The sequence below is a fragment of the Arctopsyche grandis genome, chromosome 6 (assembly GCF_051622035.1).
Source record: "Arctopsyche grandis isolate Sample6627 chromosome 6, ASM5162203v2, whole genome shotgun sequence".
NCBI lineage: Eukaryota > Metazoa > Arthropoda > Insecta > Trichoptera > Hydropsychidae > Arctopsyche > Arctopsyche grandis.
In genome coordinates this window covers 25761342-25781906 of record NC_135360.1, presented here as the reverse complement: position 1 = coordinate 25781906, position 20565 = coordinate 25761342, and the positions used below count along the sequence as shown (strand labels likewise).

The 20565-nt window shown below is 37.3% G+C and overlaps 3 protein-coding genes and 1 long non-coding RNA gene across 7 annotated transcripts in view; 2 read left to right on the top strand and 2 right to left on the bottom strand.

Moving 5' to 3' along the window:
• The window catches only part of LOC143913195 (uncharacterized), a 56064-nt gene extending 54422 nt beyond the window's left edge, over positions 1-1642 (bottom strand). The window contains exon 1 of the long non-coding RNA XR_013260693.1: positions 1489-1642. This is a non-coding gene — a long non-coding RNA (uncharacterized LOC143913195). The remainder of the gene's footprint in view (positions 1-1488) is intronic.
• A 3079-nt stretch (positions 1643-4721) lies between these two features.
• Crk (Crk proto-oncogene, adaptor protein) lies at positions 4722-10208 on the bottom strand. Its single transcript, XM_077432171.1, has 7 exons — positions 9948-10208; positions 9090-9272; positions 8898-9020; positions 8596-8821; positions 8380-8508; positions 8190-8306; positions 4722-8117 (listed from the first exon to the last, which is right to left on the bottom strand). Exons 2-7 carry the CDS (start codon positions 9122-9124, stop codon positions 7875-7877), a joined length of 873 nt encoding a protein of 290 aa, XP_077288297.1. The 5' UTR covers positions 9125-9272; positions 9948-10208; the 3' UTR covers positions 4722-7874.
• Positions 10209-11621: 1413 nt separating this feature from the next.
• LOC143913194 (uncharacterized) overlaps positions 11622-20565 on the top strand; it is a 328592-nt gene continuing 319648 nt past the window's right edge. Inside the window, exon 1 of the mRNA XM_077432848.1 lies at positions 11622-12685. Within this exon, the coding sequence (XP_077288974.1) occupies positions 12013-12381 (369 nt within the window). The 5' untranslated portion in view covers positions 11622-12012 and the 3' untranslated portion in view covers positions 12382-12685. The remainder of the gene's footprint in view (positions 12686-20565) is intronic.
• On the top strand, positions 15339-19867 carry Hr78 (Hormone-receptor-like in 78). Of its 4 annotated transcripts, none has more exons than XM_077433719.1 (13): positions 15339-15703; positions 15903-16033; positions 16149-16298; positions 16541-16728; positions 17814-17937; positions 18007-18207; positions 18283-18411; positions 18490-18664; positions 18733-18808; positions 18879-19209; positions 19282-19390; positions 19464-19597; positions 19684-19866. In XM_077433719.1, the coding sequence occupies exons 2-13, from the start codon at positions 15910-15912 to the stop codon at positions 19692-19694; spliced, it is 1752 nt and encodes a 583-aa protein (XP_077289845.1). In that variant the 5' UTR covers positions 15339-15703; positions 15903-15909; the 3' UTR covers positions 19695-19866. The 4 variants fall into 4 exon arrangements, with proteins under 4 accessions (XP_077289845.1, XP_077289844.1, XP_077289846.1 ...); XM_077433718.1 differs by having other exon boundaries at positions 15452-15703; positions 16508-16728; positions 17814-17931; XM_077433720.1 differs by having other exon boundaries at positions 15457-15703; positions 17814-17931; positions 19684-19867.

The following is a 20565-nucleotide window of genomic DNA, read 5'->3' as shown; positions in this document are numbered from 1 at the left end:
CGTTGGCGAGTATAGATTTGCCATTACAATGGCGAGTGCGTACAAACTGTGGTCAATTGGCAACGACGACCTCCGAATGCTAATTGACGATCGTTCATCTGTGCATCGGTTTTTGTTCTGTGACCTAAAACGTTCGAAATCGATAAGACGGGCCGAAGAAACTCTCAGACTTTAGTGTCGACGGACTAATTGACCTATGCACATAAGTAGGACGACCTGTTATCCTATGGTCATGATGATTTCACACAACAAAGCACATGTTTATCAATTCATCTCGTATGAAATGTTGTAATGGATCATAGTTAGTATTATAATATGAACTTGTTTTTTCTTTGAGGCTTAGTTTGATTGTAAGAATTGATCTGTAATGTAGCCGTCTATCAATTCTTGAATTCAATGGAACTTTGTATTGAAATGTACAAATGATAAGTTGTATAATACAACGATGCATTACCGATGGTATTATAGTTGAACAAACTTTTGTGATCGAGACGAAACTTTCTCCATATTATAATACTTCACGGCTACAAATTGAACATGTAACCGTAAAAAAATACCATTTTAATAATTAAATATGGAGAAAAAAAAAATAGAAATCAAATATGATGCTTTTTGACCATATTTGATCAAAAAGTTTCATAAAAATTGTATTTTACTTTTAAGTATTTGTATAATAAATTATATGTGAAATGTTCAACATTATATGCATGTATTTCTGAATCAATTCAATGAAATTAATAATTCATCATTACTAAAATACAATTTGATTCATATATAGATTCATGCATATATAATGTAATCAAACATAGCATCGATGAGTTATTCAAATGTATAAAAATAATACAAGTTTAGATTAAAATAACAAATATGAAGGACAAAAAGTGTTAAAGTATGCAATGTGATAAAATTCGACACAAGATGAATTATGTAGTTCATTAGATAACCAATCACCTATTAACTACATAGATAGTAAAAGGCACAAAAAACATTCAAAAACAATCATCACGGGTATATGTAGGTGCCAAATAAAAAGGCAACGAATGCCAAAACTTTAGAAAAAGTAGATAAAAATAAAAAATTTTCTTATATGAATGCCACTGATGTACATTGCAATTATGCCTATCGTGTTGAAACGGTTCAATTTAACAATTGCTTTAATTTTCAACCTTGAAAGTCAGTAATTAATTACAATTATTAATGCGAATCAGCTATTGTGCTGCTGGAATGATCTCTGACACTAGTTTGTAATTAAATTGTGAATTTAGCTTGCAAATGAAAAAATAAACATTGGACATACAACAAAACATTTGTCACGCGGAACAATCTTCGTACGTTTCCTGAAGCGATAATTATACACTCGATTGCGAAATTGAAAATTACGTAGCCTTTGTAATGATGCATGGTGATTTAGTTTTTTTTTTCGGACAATTATATACGGTTCGAGTTGCAAGCGATAAAGGAATTCAACAAAGAGTGTAAAAAACTGACCTGAAATCACATCTACGCGCTTCAAATTTTCGAACAATGTCGGTTGACTCACGTTGAAAATTGCACTGAATTTTACAATTGCACAAAGATAAAATTGCACATTGTGCAATATAAACATGTACGTGTTAAACAACAAAGACGCGTTCGACCCAACCTCGTCACACAAAGGCTAGAGCGCCACTGACAGCGCAAGTTGTGGCTGTCAAATTGGAATGGTTTTTTTGTGCAATTGGCCGTAGCGCAATATATTCACGGCATGGTTCACATTTGACACTTGTCTCACTAAATTAAAATCAATTCCCATTTCAACAATTTATGTAATAGTATATTAATTTAAGGTTGATTATGTTATAATGATTAACGGATTGTTATTTATTTATATAATTTTAGCTAGTTAGCTAATTTAATACAACTCCTATTTTTAATCAAATACATACTTAAGGTCTGACCGCACTCTGCGTCAAACGAACGGTCCGACACTTCACAACAGTGTGCGACAATATTAGGTAAACCCCACTTGAACGACAGCGATGCGACACTACGCGGTAAATGATGTCAATCATTCGTTCGGTACCTCGGAGCAAGATGGACGAAACGGACGCTATTATAGTATCTTTGATATGCGAGGAAGAAGAAAAATCGAGGAAAACCACAAGATTATGGCTACATGCTATTTCAAAGTCACGATATGAAGAAGGAGAATGATTGTCGCAAGGCAACCCCCACTCAACGACACTTGCGTCACGTCGCGAACGACACCTTGCGTCAAAGTTGGTCGAAAAGTCAACTTTGACGCAAGGTGTTGTTCTACGTCATGCGACTGTCTCATACAATTTCATACAAACAACACTTGGTCGCGTACTGTTGTTAAGTGTCGGATCATTCGATTGTCGCATAGTGCGGTCAGACCTTTACAAAGTGATCTCGCGCAAATGACTAAAATCTAGATCACGGAACATCTGGCACCTAAAAACTTCATAAATCGAAAGCTATCCATGCGAAATATTGTACTAACGAGAACTCGGGTGCCGCATATTCTGTATTCGCGATTTTTGTAGCAACGATTTTCGTGCGCGAGATCGCAATTTGCGCAATAATCCGTTTACCATACAAATGTATGCAACGCATACAGGCGTGTTTTTAAGGAATAAAAAATTATATTCCTTAAAAAATACGAAACATGACATCTTACTTTTCAAAATGCATTTAGGTTGTTTTGTTGTATACTTGTGGATTGATGTTGCAAGTTACAACTTGTAAAGGTCTGTTCATACTTAACAGCACTGCACGACTCCGTTTCAAATATGCCATTTTATTACATTTCTATTCATATCTACCTACACGTCGCGGTCACGTCACGTTTACAGCAATTTGGTCGAGTGCAAGGCAAAATCGGCTTACTTATACATTAGAGACCATGACGATACGGCGCAATATTGCTTACGTCGTATTGTCGAGTACTTTCAATATGAATGCATACACGTGTATTCGTAGCTACGCGTCAGAATACAAGTCAGAAAAAATGTTTCGGCGTTTATCGAACGAAAAATTATGTATAATCGCGCTGTTGTTGGAAGAAGAAGCTCAAGAAGGCAATAAAAAACACGGAGGCGTTTTTATGTGCATCCCATGTTAAAAAATAGAAAAACCGAAGGAGAGTTTTGGACACTGTATAAGGAGCTTGTGGATGATGGACAATTTTTTTTTAAATATTTCCGTAAAAAATTTAAATATTTGCGCCAAAACCATGTCGAAAGATTGAACAGCTGTCAACTGTCACTATCAATAATTGGTCCAAAACAGCAAAGCGGCAGACTCATGGCACGTAATTCGCGTGTATATTTCCACGATGGCCAAAAAAACGGATACGATACGTTGACGGATGTTGCTGTAAGGTATGAACAAGAAATGTCGGGTACTGCTGTAAGCCTGCCGTGGCGTAAACGTGACGGTTGAAATGAACATACCCATACAAAATGTACCAAAGAATACTTTTCGTACGGCCGGATACCTGCTGAAGTCGGTTCGTGCCGACTAGGTATGAACAGACCTTTATCAGGCACTCGAGTCTCGTTAGTATGATATTTAACGTGGGTAAATCTTGACGGATGGAATTTTCGAGTGCCAGATGTTGTGTGATCGAGATTTTAGTGACGTGCGCGAGATCGTTTTCTGCGGATTAATCACCGAACCAGTATAACAGCTCGGTGGTTGCATTAAAGCTAACCACCGCGAAGCCCTGAATTCAAGCCCTGGCTTGAACTCGATTGAAAGGAATTTATTCAGGGTATTTTTGCATTGCTGTTGGTCAGACTTGGATATTTGTGACTCAAAGTCGATAGTGTCTTATCAGAGTTTGCCAATTTGTCTGATTTAATTGTTGAAACGGTTCCTCATCAAACTGGCAATCAATCTACCTACTATTTTAATATAATTTTAAATTTATAATCAATAAATTTATGTACTTGCAAGTTTAAAAAAACCATAGCTTTGAGGCAGCCTGCAATTGCACCATGGTAAAATATAAATTTATTTATTAAATATAAAATACTAGTGGTTTTACCCGGCTTCGCTCAGTATTTGTAATATAAACAGCTTAAACATGGCGAATCTAATAGTAAATATTCATTTGTTTTTTATTAAATTTATTTGAATCGAAAAAAAACAAATCGAATCGTCGACATAGAAACTTTTCCAACAGTTCCCAACCAAAGATACATTCATCTATTTCGAAATTATATATTAGATTTGTAAACAGTCCTTTACTTTTATCCCAATAACTGTGCATAATTTGTCCCCGGCTGGGAAACATTACTTTAAATGAAAATTAACCCACATATTTATAAGTGTATTTGATAAATTTTGAAATATATAAGTATATTTAGCATTTATAGCAACTATGTATTGATAAAATATAGGTAAAAACCAGATGTTTGGTCTATTAATGAAACCGAGTAGTGTTTGTATTATATTCTATTACTAGCTGGCACTTGTTTAGGGAGTTGAAAATAAAAAAAAAGCTTGTGTAGAGGCCAAGTTGAAAACAGTGAACTTGTATAGCAGAAAAACAAACATATGTACATACAAAACATTCATTTATATACGTATACATTCAATATTTTGATCGTGTTTTCGTAAACCATGTTTTTGTGGGACATACATACATACATATGTATGCAGTAATTAGTTTGGGATTCCAGTAAAATAATTTGAGGATAAATAAAACAACCATTACATATATTATTGCTTATTATTTCACAAGGTATAAAATTATTATCTGATTTCGGATAATATTACTATTTCTATTGTGAAGTTTAGCCACATTTAATGTTTAAATTTATTACAACATGAAATCACATTCAAACAAAAATATATATTAATATTAATACGTCCAAAAAAATTTGGAACACTTTTAATTGCAAACAATATGAAAATTATCATTACTCGACACCCCTAAAAGTGTTAATAAACCGACAATTTAGTTGAATATGATTTTTAAAACTGTGCTCAAAACTTATAAAAATATATTTTACTGGCCAATATGTATATTTTTAATCCTGATAATATTTATATTTATATTCGAGAAATTATACATAGCTATTTTGCATACCACCACGCCGGAAAACCTTTTTGTTTACGCGTTTTGTAAATATGTATGTCAAGATTAGCACTAAATTTATAAATGGCATACTACAAATATACAATTAATCGATAGAACAAATAAATGTATGCATTTTAATGGTTAAATAGGGTATATGAATATTCTTTCTATGAGTCACAGAAGCATGAGAAATACGTATCAACTTTTAAGACATAATAAGATTTGATGAGCAATTCAATGTTGACGTTTTCACAGTATTTCTTTCATATCTTATGATATAATTTTTGAAATATAAATACGAAATTTTGATTATCTTTAAGGTTAAATAAATTTTTGCCTAGAACTAACAAACTTCAAACAAAAAAGTTAAATTATAAGAATTTCATTGTAAATGCAGTATTTGAGAATCAAATATTGGGGTTGGAAAGATTATGCACAATGTTAAAATGTATTTAAGGTGAAATCTCAATTCCTTGTTCCCACATTTATTTCTATATCACTTGTCGATTTATAGTGCCTACAAAATCTCACAATAAATTTAATTTTCTTTTAGCAAATAGATTCATATTATAATTAATATCTCATGATCATAGTACTTAATTTCTTTACGCGCTTAACCCTAAAGATAAAAATAGTTTTTCTTGTAAGTTGCAAAATTTGGTTTTTATTCTTATCTAATATGAATAATGAACATTCAAAGTATGTTTGCCAGAAATCATACATTTGGCGGGATTATGCAATATATTTATGACAATAGGTTATTTTATTCTAATGTATGAAGGACGTACAGTGGGAGGGGGGGGGGGGGACTTTTCAACACTAAGCTATGCATATAGTGAATTTCATATAACACTTTTAATTAAATGACTAAAAATATAAAAATAATTGATGTTTCAGTTCAAGCTTTTTTGTAGGACAGTTTGAATTTTACCTTTTCAATTTATAATATAAAAATTAAAATCTCTATAAAAACAAGTCAATAGGTATATGCAAAATAAAATATTTCATAAAGTACATGTATGATATAAAATATTTTGGATAGTAGCTGCAACTTAGAATTACTCAATAATTTATCGACATCTACAGCAACCACTATTTGTATAATGATCTTACAATTAATAATGCTGTTATAAGAATGAATTCTAATACATACGGTTCATAAAAAAATCACAATTGAAATAATAACATACAGCACCAACACGACAGAATTCACATTAAAAATAAAACGGATTATATTACTCCCAAATTCAAAAGATTAAATTGACACAAAAAAAAAAGTAATATGTACCGCAGAATGATTAAGAAAATAAATTCAAACAAATGAAATAATAAGTTTGTTTTGAATAGCCACATATTCACATGTATAATAAAAATATAATATAGAATATTCAAACAACTAAATAAATATTGATTAACAATGGCACCCTTACATATAAACGCAAATATATACATGTACAAAATAGAAACGAAATTTTTATATTTATGTTAATATAAAATTAAACTGCTGATTATTCACAAGGCTTATCAGTCAAAAAAACATCTATTGCATAAAAAAAATGCATATTATTAAACATATATGTATAAACAGGTCTGTTACTGAGAGTTGGCGCGTCCACCTACTCAGAATCGTGCGAAAGGGACAGAGCGTCTTTTTACTATTGAATGCAGTGCAACAGCATGCTATACACCTATTCACCGACACAAAATGAGTGAATTTGTTCGCGCCAACTCTCGGTAACAGACCTGTATGTATGTACGAGCCATTAATTTTAAGTAGAAGATTAGTGTATGACAAATTCCAAATATTATGAAATTGAAACTGAATATAGATTAAGTTATTTATCCACATTACATTATATGCAATATTATCATACAAACCCAACGATACAACAAAAAATGTTACATATCAGAAACATGAAGAACGAAACGTGAATGATACCGTAAATTATATTTTTATATTAATAACGAAGTACGTCGATAAAAAAGAAAAAAAAAACAAACAATGGAATTCTTGCAATAAATTTTGTACAACACTATTACGTTTATAAAAGTTTAAAAAATATATCATTTATACATACGTGTAAATAACTAGATAAATTCAATAATTGCTTCTACTGTAGAATTTTCTGCATAAAACTAAATGACTAATTGGAAAATAATTATACATTTAACAAATGTAAAAAAAATCTCAATTCATGGTGTGCTACGGTGAATCACGATCAATTTAATGCTCAAATACCCATACACGAAAAACAAATCAATATAGCTCAATAAGCACATCCTTCTCCGTGGACGATTTGCGTATTTTGGGATGTGTAAGCGTTAGCGTTACTAATTTAAAACACATATTACATTCCGTCTTTTGTTAATTCGAAAAAATGTGTTACATTTCAAAGACATATGTATATCAGGTGAAAAGAGTTCAAACAACATGAATATCATGCAATTATACTTACTACTGTGTTAAACACAAATTAAATACAAACTTGTCGGTCTGATTTTTCAGTATAAGGACTGCCTTACGGAGCGGAATTCAACCTGTCCCGTTTTGTATATAGCCCTACGTACTATATTTAAATAAATACACTCGCACCTACTTTCGAATAGTATGTAATCGAAGTTCTGTTTACAAACAATATACAAAGGTTAAAAATAACGTGTTTATGAACAAAATTACCACAAAAAAATAATAATACATAATATATCTGTATGAATAGAGCATACTTATTATATATATATTAAAAAAAATACTAGTATGTACAAGTGTTGTGATGATTGGAGAATTTTAACTACCGTTTCCGGCGTGCGAGACGTCCGACACTTGATTTAATGGTACGGGCTCGTCCAAGAATTCCACGTGCGTGAATGGAAAATGACCACGTTTACCATTGAGTTCTCCTTCCCACTGTCCGTTAATGTTCGTCTTCGTGACTTTGACTATGTCTCCGCGCTCCAAGCGCAATGCAGTCTTATCGTAAGCGTTCGGCACACGAGATTGACGTACTCGTGCGAAAGCCGGCAATGTTCTCTGAAATAATAATCAAAATATGAATAAATGCACAGCTAAATGATTTAAAAGACTGGTTTCGCTTCTAAGCACCTGCATATTAGTTTTGTTATTTTGCTGATCGTCTTGATTAGCATTATTTGGAGGCGGCACACTATTACGTTCAGTTGTACCTGTGTTGTTGCTGTTATTAGCATTAGTTTCCACGTACTAAAATGAAAAATTGATTTATGAATCGATGTCAAATATATAATAAGCTTTGTATATAAAACTGAATCCTTACCCTAGTAACGTACGGCACTGGAATAGAACCAGTATTACCAGCTCTGTTGCGAGCCGTCCACCACTGTTCTTCGTCTCTGCTTATTATTTCCAAGACTTCGCCTCTTCTAAATGGAAGATCATCGGTATCCTAATGAAAATAATACAAGTTACAATTAAAATAATCGAAATTAATATAAAAAAAAACACCCAAAGATTATAATTAAAGTATACTCACAGTGCCCTCAAAGTCAAATTTAGCTAGAACTGTTTCAAGAACCGGTACCGGCGGGGCGGAATAAACTAGTGGTCTAATCAAAGGTGTCGTATCTAAATAATGTAATCGATAAAATCCTAAAAGCGTTGGAAGATCCGGAAATATCTGATCACCGATGCGATACCTAGTAGTACTGTCAGGTTGAACCACCTTGTTTATAATGTAATGTGAAACTCGTCCATCTTCCCTGAAAGTCGAGAATGATATTCATCAAGTTCATACAAATCACAACATAACCGATGAAATTTCATCAACCGACTAACCGAACACATAAAACGTAATCGCCTTGTATCGTATTACTGTCTCTGACAAGAAAAACTCCACTTTCCCGTTCATTCATAAGCATTTGAGTCGCGTCGGCTCTAGACAATCCGCCGAAATACCAGCTGAAACAAACGACGGACGTTAAAACAGCATCAAGTTAATAACACTGCGGAATAAATGGCAATACGAACCAGGTCATATCATTTTGATCAAAATTAACAGCCATTTTGCTATGGGTAATGTTAACTCTGAGCAAAATTTAAAATATGTTACGAATCTGACAATAACATTTCAAAGTCTTCTATATCTATCTATTCTCACTCTTCAACGAATCTGTGGTTCACTTTCAAGCGCGTGTTAAACATGTTGGATATCTGAAATTGGAATAAACAAAAACATACACATGATAAATACGATATCGACATTGTAGATTAAATGATGATTCATTTGTGCAAACATAAGGATGGCAATTGCAATGTTATTAATTATCTTAACAGTACAACTTCCACAAGTTAAAACAATTAATGTTTACTAATAGTGATGAATTTTTTTTACATTTGATAGCATAAGATAAATTTCCGGCAACCGCAAGTAGCACTCAAATCACGCATCACACAATCAAACATTGTAAAAGTGACATAAAAACCATCCATACGTAACTTTTTATGTTAAATTAATTGTGGCGAATAAAACTGAACGATGCAAGGTTTCAACAACTAAAATCTGCTTGAATTGAAAAAAAATGAGTCATGAACATTTAATCAAGATAAATATCAAAATATATCTACATAATTGAGTTTAAATTAACATGATAATAAAAATGAATCAAATCAAATCTTTAATATAAATTATACTGTTCATATTAATTTTAGAGGTTATGTCAGATCTGACGGATGAAATCATGAAAAATCTTCAGCGAATATTTTGCACAATATAGTATGGTATGAATGCGTAAAAATTTAAGAACGTGTTGTGAGAGATGATATTATACATGAAGACGTCAGGTTTAGAAGGTATATAGTGTTGGCCCGGTAGGCGGTGATGTTTACCGAAGTAGCAGGTCTGGAGTGTGTGACAAGCTGACAAGCTGACAAGCTGACGAGCTGACGAGCTGACGAGCTGACGAGCTGGTGTTGTGGTTGTGGGGTTGACGTAACGGAGAGGGAGGGGGAGGGAGAGGGGTCGTGGTGACGTTTCGCAGAGGGGGAGGACGAAGCGAGGGGTTGCCGTGGGGGGCCACGAAGAGCACCACGGCGAGAGCCGCAGCACAAACTCGGGCACACGCACACGCACACGCACACACCAACACTAACACCGATCACCCCTATTTATTATTAACAGCAGGCCGTAGCAATCGTTATCGCGTCTATGAACCGAAAGCGTTCTTATCATTTGAGTTTGCGAGCGATATTTCCAATTCAAAATTTATTTCAATAGAATAATGCCTTAATTGGAGATCAGCTGTTAAATACGCCTAAAACCATCAGCTGCTTTTCATGTGACGTTTATAGTCACAACATGATATCGATTTTAAAAATTGCATGTATTAGTATTGTTTATGTAAAAAAAAACACGCCAAGGATCTCAAAGCTCCTGTCGATTGAACTTTCATGTAATAGTGTTGTAGGAATATAGCACAACTTGTGCTATTCCGAATCAAAACCAGTGATCTCATATATTTCACAACGGTGAAATCGATGCGGTGCAAACGATCAAAAAGCGCCAGACAGACTGTACCACAGATTAACGACACGTGTACCTTATGCGTGCGCACTGCTCGCACTTACACTAAGTGAAATCTACCCGAAGTCCCGACATACCTACCCTGTATACGTTGTGCTTCTGATACTTTAGTTCCGAATTTTTCCTTTTTAAACTCGCCAGAAAGATCCAACTCAATTTTGATAATTATCATTTTAATAATTGCATCTGTGCACATCGAAAGGTTACTCGTCATCTGATGTGCAATTTTTCATTCGTGAAGTTGAGAATTGCGTTTAAAGCAGCCATCCAGTTAATCTGTGGTTCAATCTGTCTGGCACTTTTCGATCGTTTGCACCGAACTCCGGTGAAATTGGTCACGAAAAAACTGGTCACACCCAAAATTAAAATTGGTCGAATTTTTGGGTGTGACCGGTTTTCTCGTGACCAGTTTTAGTGTGGCGGGTGATCACGTGTGACGGATCTAGAGCGACCAGTTGTCCTGTGACTGGTTCACATATGACTAGTAGTCCTTTTACCTTCACAACAATACACAAGTCTTACGATGGCATCATTATCGTTCATATTATGGAGGATGAACGAATGAGACGACTGGCATGTTAATGCACGTGTTTTATTTATGACAGCTGAAGGCAGAGTGAGTAGCGGCTCTCCGAACCCAGCCGAGTTGGTCCCCACTCGCAGGAAGGCAACCAAACTCGACCATGTCGTATAAGCGAGCCGCCACAATATACAAAATTGCAGAACTAATCACTACTCGAGGACAACGTCTCCTTTGACTATTTCCAGAAGAAAGAGTTCATCGGTCGATCGTAAAATGAACGAAATAGATCTAGCACGCGTCCTGTAGACAAAGACATCTGCACACGGCACGCGTGTAAGGATACATTGTATCTGCATTGACCGCATTCTTAAATTAACGATGTTTAGAAACACGTGTCCTAAAGACAGGTCAACATACTGTGGCGGCTCGCTTATACGACATGGTCGAGTTTGGTTGCCTTCCTGCGAGTGGGGACCAACCCGGCTGGGTTCGGAGAGCTGCTACCCACTCCGTCTTCAGCTGTCATATAATAAACACGTGCATTAACATGCCAGTCGTCTCATTCGTTCATCCCCTATACTGGTGACCCCCGACATCGAGCCACGCAGCCTCGATCAATTTCAACATGCCGCTCATCCCTGCCTCGCCGAGTCAGGCGGGAGAAGCTACCCGCCGCGCCCCCATCGCCACCAACACGCGTCGCGGCCCGCGGGTGACAATAAACGAGCAGACACGGCTACCTACCTATCTACCTATCGACTGGAGTCCAGCCACAACGTCGACGACAGGTGCTTTTAAAAAATGGGGGAGCGAATGAGACGACGATCTTGACAGCTGGATGTGGAGTCATGCGCGATCCACTACACATAGAACGGTCATCCAGCACCACAAGACATACACCACCTCAGCACCATCATCATCATCATCATCAAGGCCCCGTCCGTCCCCACGAGCGTCGTCACGCCGAGACGGGCGGTAGCGCTACAACACCTCCACGAGCCACAACGACTCACAGTCCAGCTCGGAGTATCATCAACCACATCGATGCCCCTGCCGCCCCCGCCGCCCCACCAACCGACATCAGCCTCGGAAGAGCGGCGCCGCCGCAGCATCGCAACACGCGCGACCATCGGACCAGCCACCGTCCTGCTCGCGACGTCACCGCCCTCGAATCTACCGACCATTCAGGGCGGTACACCTATGTACACAGCGGATGACCCACGTCAACAATTTTTTTTCTCCCCACGTAATAATTTTTTCTCTTTGTGTAACAATAATTTTTTTCTTTTGTAAAATTTGTTTCTTTGTAATTTTGGTATCGCTGATGCTGGGGGGGGAGTGATGTGGCGGCTCGCTTATACGACATGGTCGAGTTTGGTTGCCTTCCTGCGAGTGGGGACCAACCCGGCTGGGTTCGGAGAGCTGCTACCCACTCCGTCTTCAGCTGTCATATAATAAACACGTGCATTAACATGCCAGTCGTCTCATTCGTTCATCCCCTATAATACGGATAAAACATGTGTCTTGAAGACAAAGAAATCTGACCCAGCATTACTTATCTTCGCGATCTTATCGGAGTCGGAGTCCTGTTTTTAAGTATCAAACACCATAAATCATGGAACGGTAAACGGATTATTGGTCTTGTCGTCAGTACAATAGTTCTCGATAGTACAATATTTCGCATGTGATGGATTGATGGAGTTTTTGGGTGCCAGATGTTCGATGAATAAGATTTTACTGACTTGCGCGAGATCGCTTTTTGCGGAATAATCACCGAACCCATGGAACGGTAATTGGATTATTAGTCGCATTGCGATGGTCACAAAGACAATTTTTGCTATGAAAACCGAGAATGCGGAATATTTGGCATTGTAAATATTCCGCATAGTTATTGTAAGTGTGGCGGCTCGCTTATACGACATGGTCGAGTTTGGTTGCCTTCCTGCGAGTGGGGACCAACCCGGCTGGGTACGGAGAGCCACTACTCACTCTGTCTTCAGCTGTCATATAATAAACACGTGCATCAACATGCCAGTCGTCTCATTCGTTCATCCTCCATAACTGGTGACCCCCGACATCGAGTCACGCAGCCTCGATCAATTTCAACATGCCGCTCATCCCTGCCTCGCCGAGCCAGGCGGGGAAGCTACCCGCCGCGCCCCCATCGCCATCAACACGCGTCGCGGCCCGCGGGTGACAATAAACGAGCAGACACGGCTACCTACCTACCTACCTATCGACTGGAGTCCAGCCACAACGTCGATGACAGGTGCTTTAAAAAAATGGGGGAGCGAATGAGACGACGATCTTGACAGCTGGATGTGGAGTCATGCGCGATCCACTACACATAGAACGGTCATCCAGCACCACAAGATATACACCACCTCAGCACCATCATCATCATCAAGGCCCCGTCCGTCCCCACGAGCGTCGTCACGCCGAGACGGGCGGTAGCGCTACAACACCTCCACGAGCCACAACGACTCACAGTCCAGCTCGGAGTATCATCAACCACATCGATGCCCCTGCCGCCCCCGCCGCCCCACCAACCGACATCAGCCTCGGAAGAGCGGCGCCGCCGCAGCATCGCATCGGCGCGACCATCGGACCAGCCACCGTCCTGCTCGCGACGTTACCGCCCTCGAATGTACCGACCATTCAGGGCGGTACACCTACACAGCGGATGACCCACGTCAACAATTTCTTTCTCCCCACTCAATAATTTTTTTTTCTCTTTGTGTAACAATAATTTTTTTCTTTTGTAAAATTTGTTTCTTTGTAATTTTGGTATCGCTGATGCTGGGGGGGAGTGATGTGGCGGCTCGCTTATACGACATGGTCGAGTTTGGTTGCCTTCCTGCGAGTGGGGACCAACCCGGCTGGGTTCGGAGAGCCACTACTCACTCTGTCTTCAGCTGTCATATAATAAACACGTGCATCAACATGCCAGTCGTCTCATTCATTCATCCTCCATATAAGTATGATGGACTTTTCAGCTGCCAGATGGGTAAAAGTCGGAATTCTCGACGAGGCGGACCCGCTAGGCTCGGTCGACCAGCTCTTTCCTGTGATTGGCTGCTCTTTGCGAGTACTCTAGTATTGCCGTGCCCTGAATTAACTCGACTTTTACCGAATGAAATACTCCGACATATACTATAATTTCGGACGGTTGGGTAGCGTACGGAAATATTCGGGTCGACCGAGCCTTGCTTCCGAGCCTAGCGGTCTTCGCCTAGTCGAGAATTCCGACTTTTACCGCCAGATGTTCCGTTATAGAGATTTTAGTGACTTTTGGGGGAGCGCTTTGTGACCAATGATCATCGAACCCATGGAACATAGCAAGTAAGACCAATTCTCAACATTTTACTCTTCATCATGTAAAGACACTTTTTTATCACACAAGTACAGCACTTCATCCAATTTGTATCGATTCTACATACGATTTGAGGCTAGAAATGTAGTAAATGATTACCGGTTTGGTGATTACTAGAGGTAGGATAGTCACAGTGCTATCCATTGTTCGGCAAAACTTTAACAATGCATTTACAACCTTTGAACAATACACGGCCCCCTCAGGCTCCGGTGACTAGTGATTACTAGTCAAATGTGAACCGGTCGCTTTAGATCGGTCACTCGTGATCATCCGTCACGCAAAACTGGTCACGAGAAAACTGGTCACACCCGAAAATTGGTCACGAGAAAACACCCAAAACTTAAAAATTGGTCGAATTTTTGGTGTGACCAGTTTTCTCGTGACCAGTTTTAGTGTGACGGGTGATCACGTGTGATCGATCTAGAACGACCGGTTGTCCTGTGACGGTCTCCGTGACGAGACAGAATATTAAATTACAGAAAACGCAAATATCGGAAGGCAAAGATCGAAAATCAAAAGATCTTAAGTCGAAAGATAAAAAAAATGGTGCATGGTAAACGGTACATACTCACTTAATTTGCGCCAGCAGGATACAACAGGAACAAGAGGAGCAGGCTTTTCCTCCCGTATTAATGTGCGCGCGCAGAATACGGGAGGAAAAGCATGTTCCTCTTGCTGCTGTTGTACCCTGCTCGCGTAAATTTAGTGAGTATGTACCGTTTACCATGCACCCTTTTTTTTGATCATTCGACTTAAGATCTTTCGATTTTCGATCTTTGACTTCCGATATTTGTGTTTTTTGTAATTTAACATTCTGTCTCGTCACGTAGACCCGTCCTGTGACCGGTTCACATATGACTAGTAGTCCGTTTGCCATGATTACCACCATTGCAAGAGTACAATTGGAGTAATTATTTGCAGAGTATGCAGTCATTGGTCAGCAAGCGATAACTGTGCGTTGCGCGCTAGCGAGCCGCGTCGGAGTCAGAGGTTGTCGACTGTTGCCTCAGCGGAGAGCGTACGACATTACAATTTGGAGGTGACACGCTGGCGCTCTTCCCCTGCACTTCCATTGTATTTTATGCTGCAACTTCGATAGCAGATTCACCTGGCGATGTCCATCTCGACTCCGGACTGTCCTCGGTGACATTACATCCACGCTACAAGTGAGTGTTTCCACTGACAGCCAGTGCGAGCGTCCCATTTTGTTGCCATCTTGCATCTCTTTCCGTCGCACGTGCTCTGTCTATCTCCGTCTCTTTCCTTCCTCTCACACTACTAATTTGTTTTAACCCATTTGTTCTTTCTGATCTATGTAGATTACGTACCATTTTCTCATCTTATTTATTCGTTGTGAATTTTCAGTTGATAAATGGACAACAGTCAGGAGAGTGGTTTGGAAGCGGCCGGAGCTTTGCTCGGTGCCGGACTTGAGCTCTGTATAGTCTGTGGAGATAGAGCTTCTGGGAGACACTATGGTGCTATTAGTTGTGAAGGTTTGTATATGTTTTTTTTTTGTATGTATAAAGAGATTGATATATGTATATATATACGTTTATAAATAACGGTTGTCTTAATATGATTTAATCGTTGGATGTTTAAAATTTTCAGGTTGTAAAGGATTTTTTAAGCGTTCCATACGGAAGAAGTTAGGTTATCAATGTCGAGGTGCTATGAATTGTGAGGTGACTAAACATCATCGAAACCGCTGTCAGTATTGTCGTTTACAGAAATGCCTCGCGTGTGGAATGCGAAGTGACTGTAAGATTTTTATTTTTATTATATTGAACATAAAAAATAGTATCATTCTAAATGTAAATTTTAAAATTTGATTCAGAATACGATTTAATTTGTGGTATTTAGCTATCGTTGTTCGAAGTCAGTGCATGGAATTATCTGTCGATTGTGATTATTCATTTTTTTTGTAAAAAAATGTTTATTTCATCCAGCTTGATACTTTTTATTTCAAGTTAATAAACATGAGAAATTCGTTTCTTATAAAGCTGTTCAGCACGAACGAAAGCCCGTCATAGAGAGACAGAGGGGGTCATCGGCCGGGAATAACGATACCAGTGGACCTATCGATAACGATCCTACCGCTATCGGAGCAGGCGAAGGAAGTCTCTCGAAGCAACAGGCCGCATACGCATCTAAATTATTTAGCTTGGCCGCAGCTTCTCAAGGCAGAGAGGTATATACAGAAATTAATCATATAATATTACTAGAAAATGTACTTGATGCCATGTATATCTGCTAGTTTCCAAAAAAAAAATCATTATCATTATATATTAGCGCTATTCTGTGTGTCTGTGTAAGATAACGCTTGCCGTACTATAATAGTCGTTTGGATTCACAGCTAAAACACTGCAAACAAAACGTACGAATATAATAACGAAAGAAAAAAACTTCTATATATACTGTTTGCTACCAATGTTTCCTATAGGCTTATAGACGGTGCTAAGTCTCTGAGCATTTAGCGCCATCTATTGCAAATTTATTTAATTAATTAATTAATTTGTTTTTTCTATTCGTGTTTTATATTGTTTATATGTTGGTAGTTAGGTAGTTTTTACTATTTTTTTTCGTATTAAACAATTAAATATAAATTCGACCCCATGCGAATCAAACACAGGAATGATACATTTCATTTAATTTTTTATTAATTAATAACTTAATATGCCAAAACCCATGCGACTATATTTCATCGGGTACAACACTAGTCATATCATATATATTTATAATATCGCTATTCTGTCTGTCCGTGTGTTTGTCTGTCTGTCTGTCTGTATGTCTGAGATAACGCTCGCCGTACTATAATAGTCGTTTCGATTCGACATACATATGTACGTCACAGCTAAACCACTGCCAAAACGTACATATATACGAATATAATAACAAAAGAAAAAATCTTATATTTATATATATATATACTATTTGCTACCAATGTTTTCTGTTGGCAGAGAATTTACCGCCATTTATGAAAATTTATTTATTTTTCTATCGGTTTTTTATATTGTTTATATGTAGGTAGGTAGGTATGTAGCTTTTACCATTTTTTTTTCATATTAAACAATTAAATATAAAATTGGACCACATGCGAATCAAACACAGGAATGGCACATTTCATTTAATTTTTATTATTAAATAACTCGTGCGATGATATTTCATTGGGTACAACACTAGTTATTTAATAATTAGACTAAACCTCATACAAATATAAACACAATTTTATCATTATATATGTACGTATAAGTAAATATGTTTATAAATTTTCAGCTCATCACAGCAAAAGAAGAACCGGTGGATAATTTCGGTCGGAGTTCACCTGGTCCCGGTTTGAACTTGGCACATTTGAGCTTTGCAGCAGCAGCTGCTTTCAATAAGAATTCTCCAGGTACTAGTGAGTACTTGATCATATCAAATTTCTATACTATTTCGGTATACTTATATTTTATTTGATCGTGTTCAGGTTTTCCGTACGGTGCGGCTCATTTAGCGTCCTCTCCGTCCGGTGGCACTATGGAAGGTTCAGGCCTGATTACAAATCAGAGCAGTCTGAGTGACGGCGAAGGTGGAGATCGGAAACAAGATGTTGCAACGCGTCATCGTTTATTATTGCAAACACAATTCGCTAAGAATCTTATGCAAATAGGTGGTCTTCACAGTTTAGGTGTGTATTTTTGTACTACATAGTAACAACCGGTTTGATTAAATTATTACATTAAATTTTATTATTTATTTTTAGGTGCTTTAAATATAAACGACTATTTGCAAACTGCGTATGGTTCTGGGGCTGCTGAAGTCGGCCTTTCCCTTTCACAGCATTCCGCATCTGCCCGAGAGCACAGTATTAACGATGATGCTGTATATTCAGGTTGGAATTTTAAATGGTTTTATACTGTTTTATCAGCTGGAAACTGTTTATTTATTGTTTTTTGTTTTTATGTTTCAGATTCTGAAGGAGGATTAGAGGATAGTGTTGCACGGTGGGCAGCTGGTTCTCGAAGCTTAGTAATTCCTTTACATCCAAAGCATTTACACATTCACGGACTTTGTGAGGCAGGTTCACGACTATTAATGCTGTGTTGTCGGTGGCCTCCCGCACTCTCAGCATATAGAAGTTTAAGGTAGTTATCATAATAGTAATAATGAATACATTTTCAATTGTTAAATTAATATTTAAAAAAAATTGCAGTCCGGACGTTCAACTAGGACTGTTAAGAAGTTGTTGGCCTGAACTTTTTGTTTTGGGACTTGCTCAATGTTCACACGTAAGAATAGTTTATTTAATATGAAGTATTGTACAGTATTCAAACATGTTAATGTTTTTAAAATTTACAGGCCTTATCGCTTTCCACTATTCTCCCATCATTGATAGCTCATTTGTATTCCGTTATATCATCTGTCGATTCGCAAACTTCGTCTCATCATCGTTCGCCGTCTCATAACACGTTCGACTCGTCGTCGATGTTTCAAAACTCCAGTATTAATCAGGACGATGGCGAGGTGCAAGACGCTATCGACGAGGATGACGGTTGTCAAGATATAGATAAGTTGAAACTGGTCGCAGAACAGTTGGAAAGATTGCAAGCTTATATTGATACGATGAATGAATTGCAAGTGGACGATCACGAGTATGCTTGCCTTAGAGCTCTTAGTTTGTTCGGAGCAGGTATTTTTGTTTAGATTTGATCTAGTTGATGTAGTTTTTGGTTTGATTTATTTATGGGGCTGTTTTTTCTAGATATATCACCGTTGCGCTGTCGTAAGAAACTGTGGTTGTATCAACAGAAGTGTGTTCAGGCTTTGCGAAATAATATTCAACATAATTCTCCCAACGACGAAAACGATAGGTATGATTGGTTTTGTAAATGTAGTGCATTTATAAAATTTTGCAATGGAAATTCATTTTCTTGTACGTTTTAGGCTTCCGAGTTTGCTTCTTCAACTGCCACCCTTGAGAAGTTTTTCTGCTAAAATTATAGAAGATGTATTCTTTGTCGGATTCATCGGCGACTTGAGAATTAATGATTTACTCCCTTACATGATGAGGACTGTCGGTAAATATATATATATTTTTTTTGAGTTAATATTTCATTATTGAATTGATAAAAATAATTAAAATTCTTTTGTTTAAATTTTTTAGATTATGCCTAATGACATTTTTACAAGGTAATTAAGAACTACTGTGGTGCTATAACTTCAAGATTGCCTTAAACTTGACCTTACAATTATACTTATTGAGGGAACGATTGCCTTTCTAATTTAAGAGACTTAAATTTATTTATACACACCTCATTTTAAGTAAATAATAAACTATGAACAGTTGGGTTTTGTTTTATTTTGTATTATGTGTATAAATAGTATATTATTGAAAATCAACATTTCGTTTTGGGAAACCAAAGCCTGGATAATGAAGAATTGATGTGTCAAATTAAAAAGTTGTTCAAGTTTCAGAAATGTATTGAGTAGTGATAGCTTAACAAATATCTAAAGTTTTTGCTTCAGGAATGACGTTTATTTATTTATTACATGCACCTGTGCAAATAGGCAATAGAAGAGACATGTAGGAACATTTTGGAGCCCATAATCGGAGTTCAAGATTTCGCGGACTGTCAACTTGGCCTTTTAATATGCCGAAAAAATATTTTAACTAGTCAAATTTTTCGAGTTTCTAATGGTCTGCATATGTACATATGTATCCCAGCTTTCCTAATAAAAATTGTGTGGGATATAAATTGGGTAAATTCACTAAATACCATACTCGTTCTTATATAAGTGCCAAAGAAAGTGCCGAGTAAACTTCTGCACTCTATTGATGAGTAAACGGTATTTTGCTTCCGAAGGGAGCCAGATTCTTGGATGCTGTGGACTGGACTTATCGCGTTCGATATAACATTTATAAATTTTATAAATATATAATAATTATTATAATAAAATTTAAAGTTGCAATAATATAATATAATAAGTGAATATACAACAACAAAATCAAACTGTTGCCGCGCTGTTACCGGCGCGGCACAGTTTT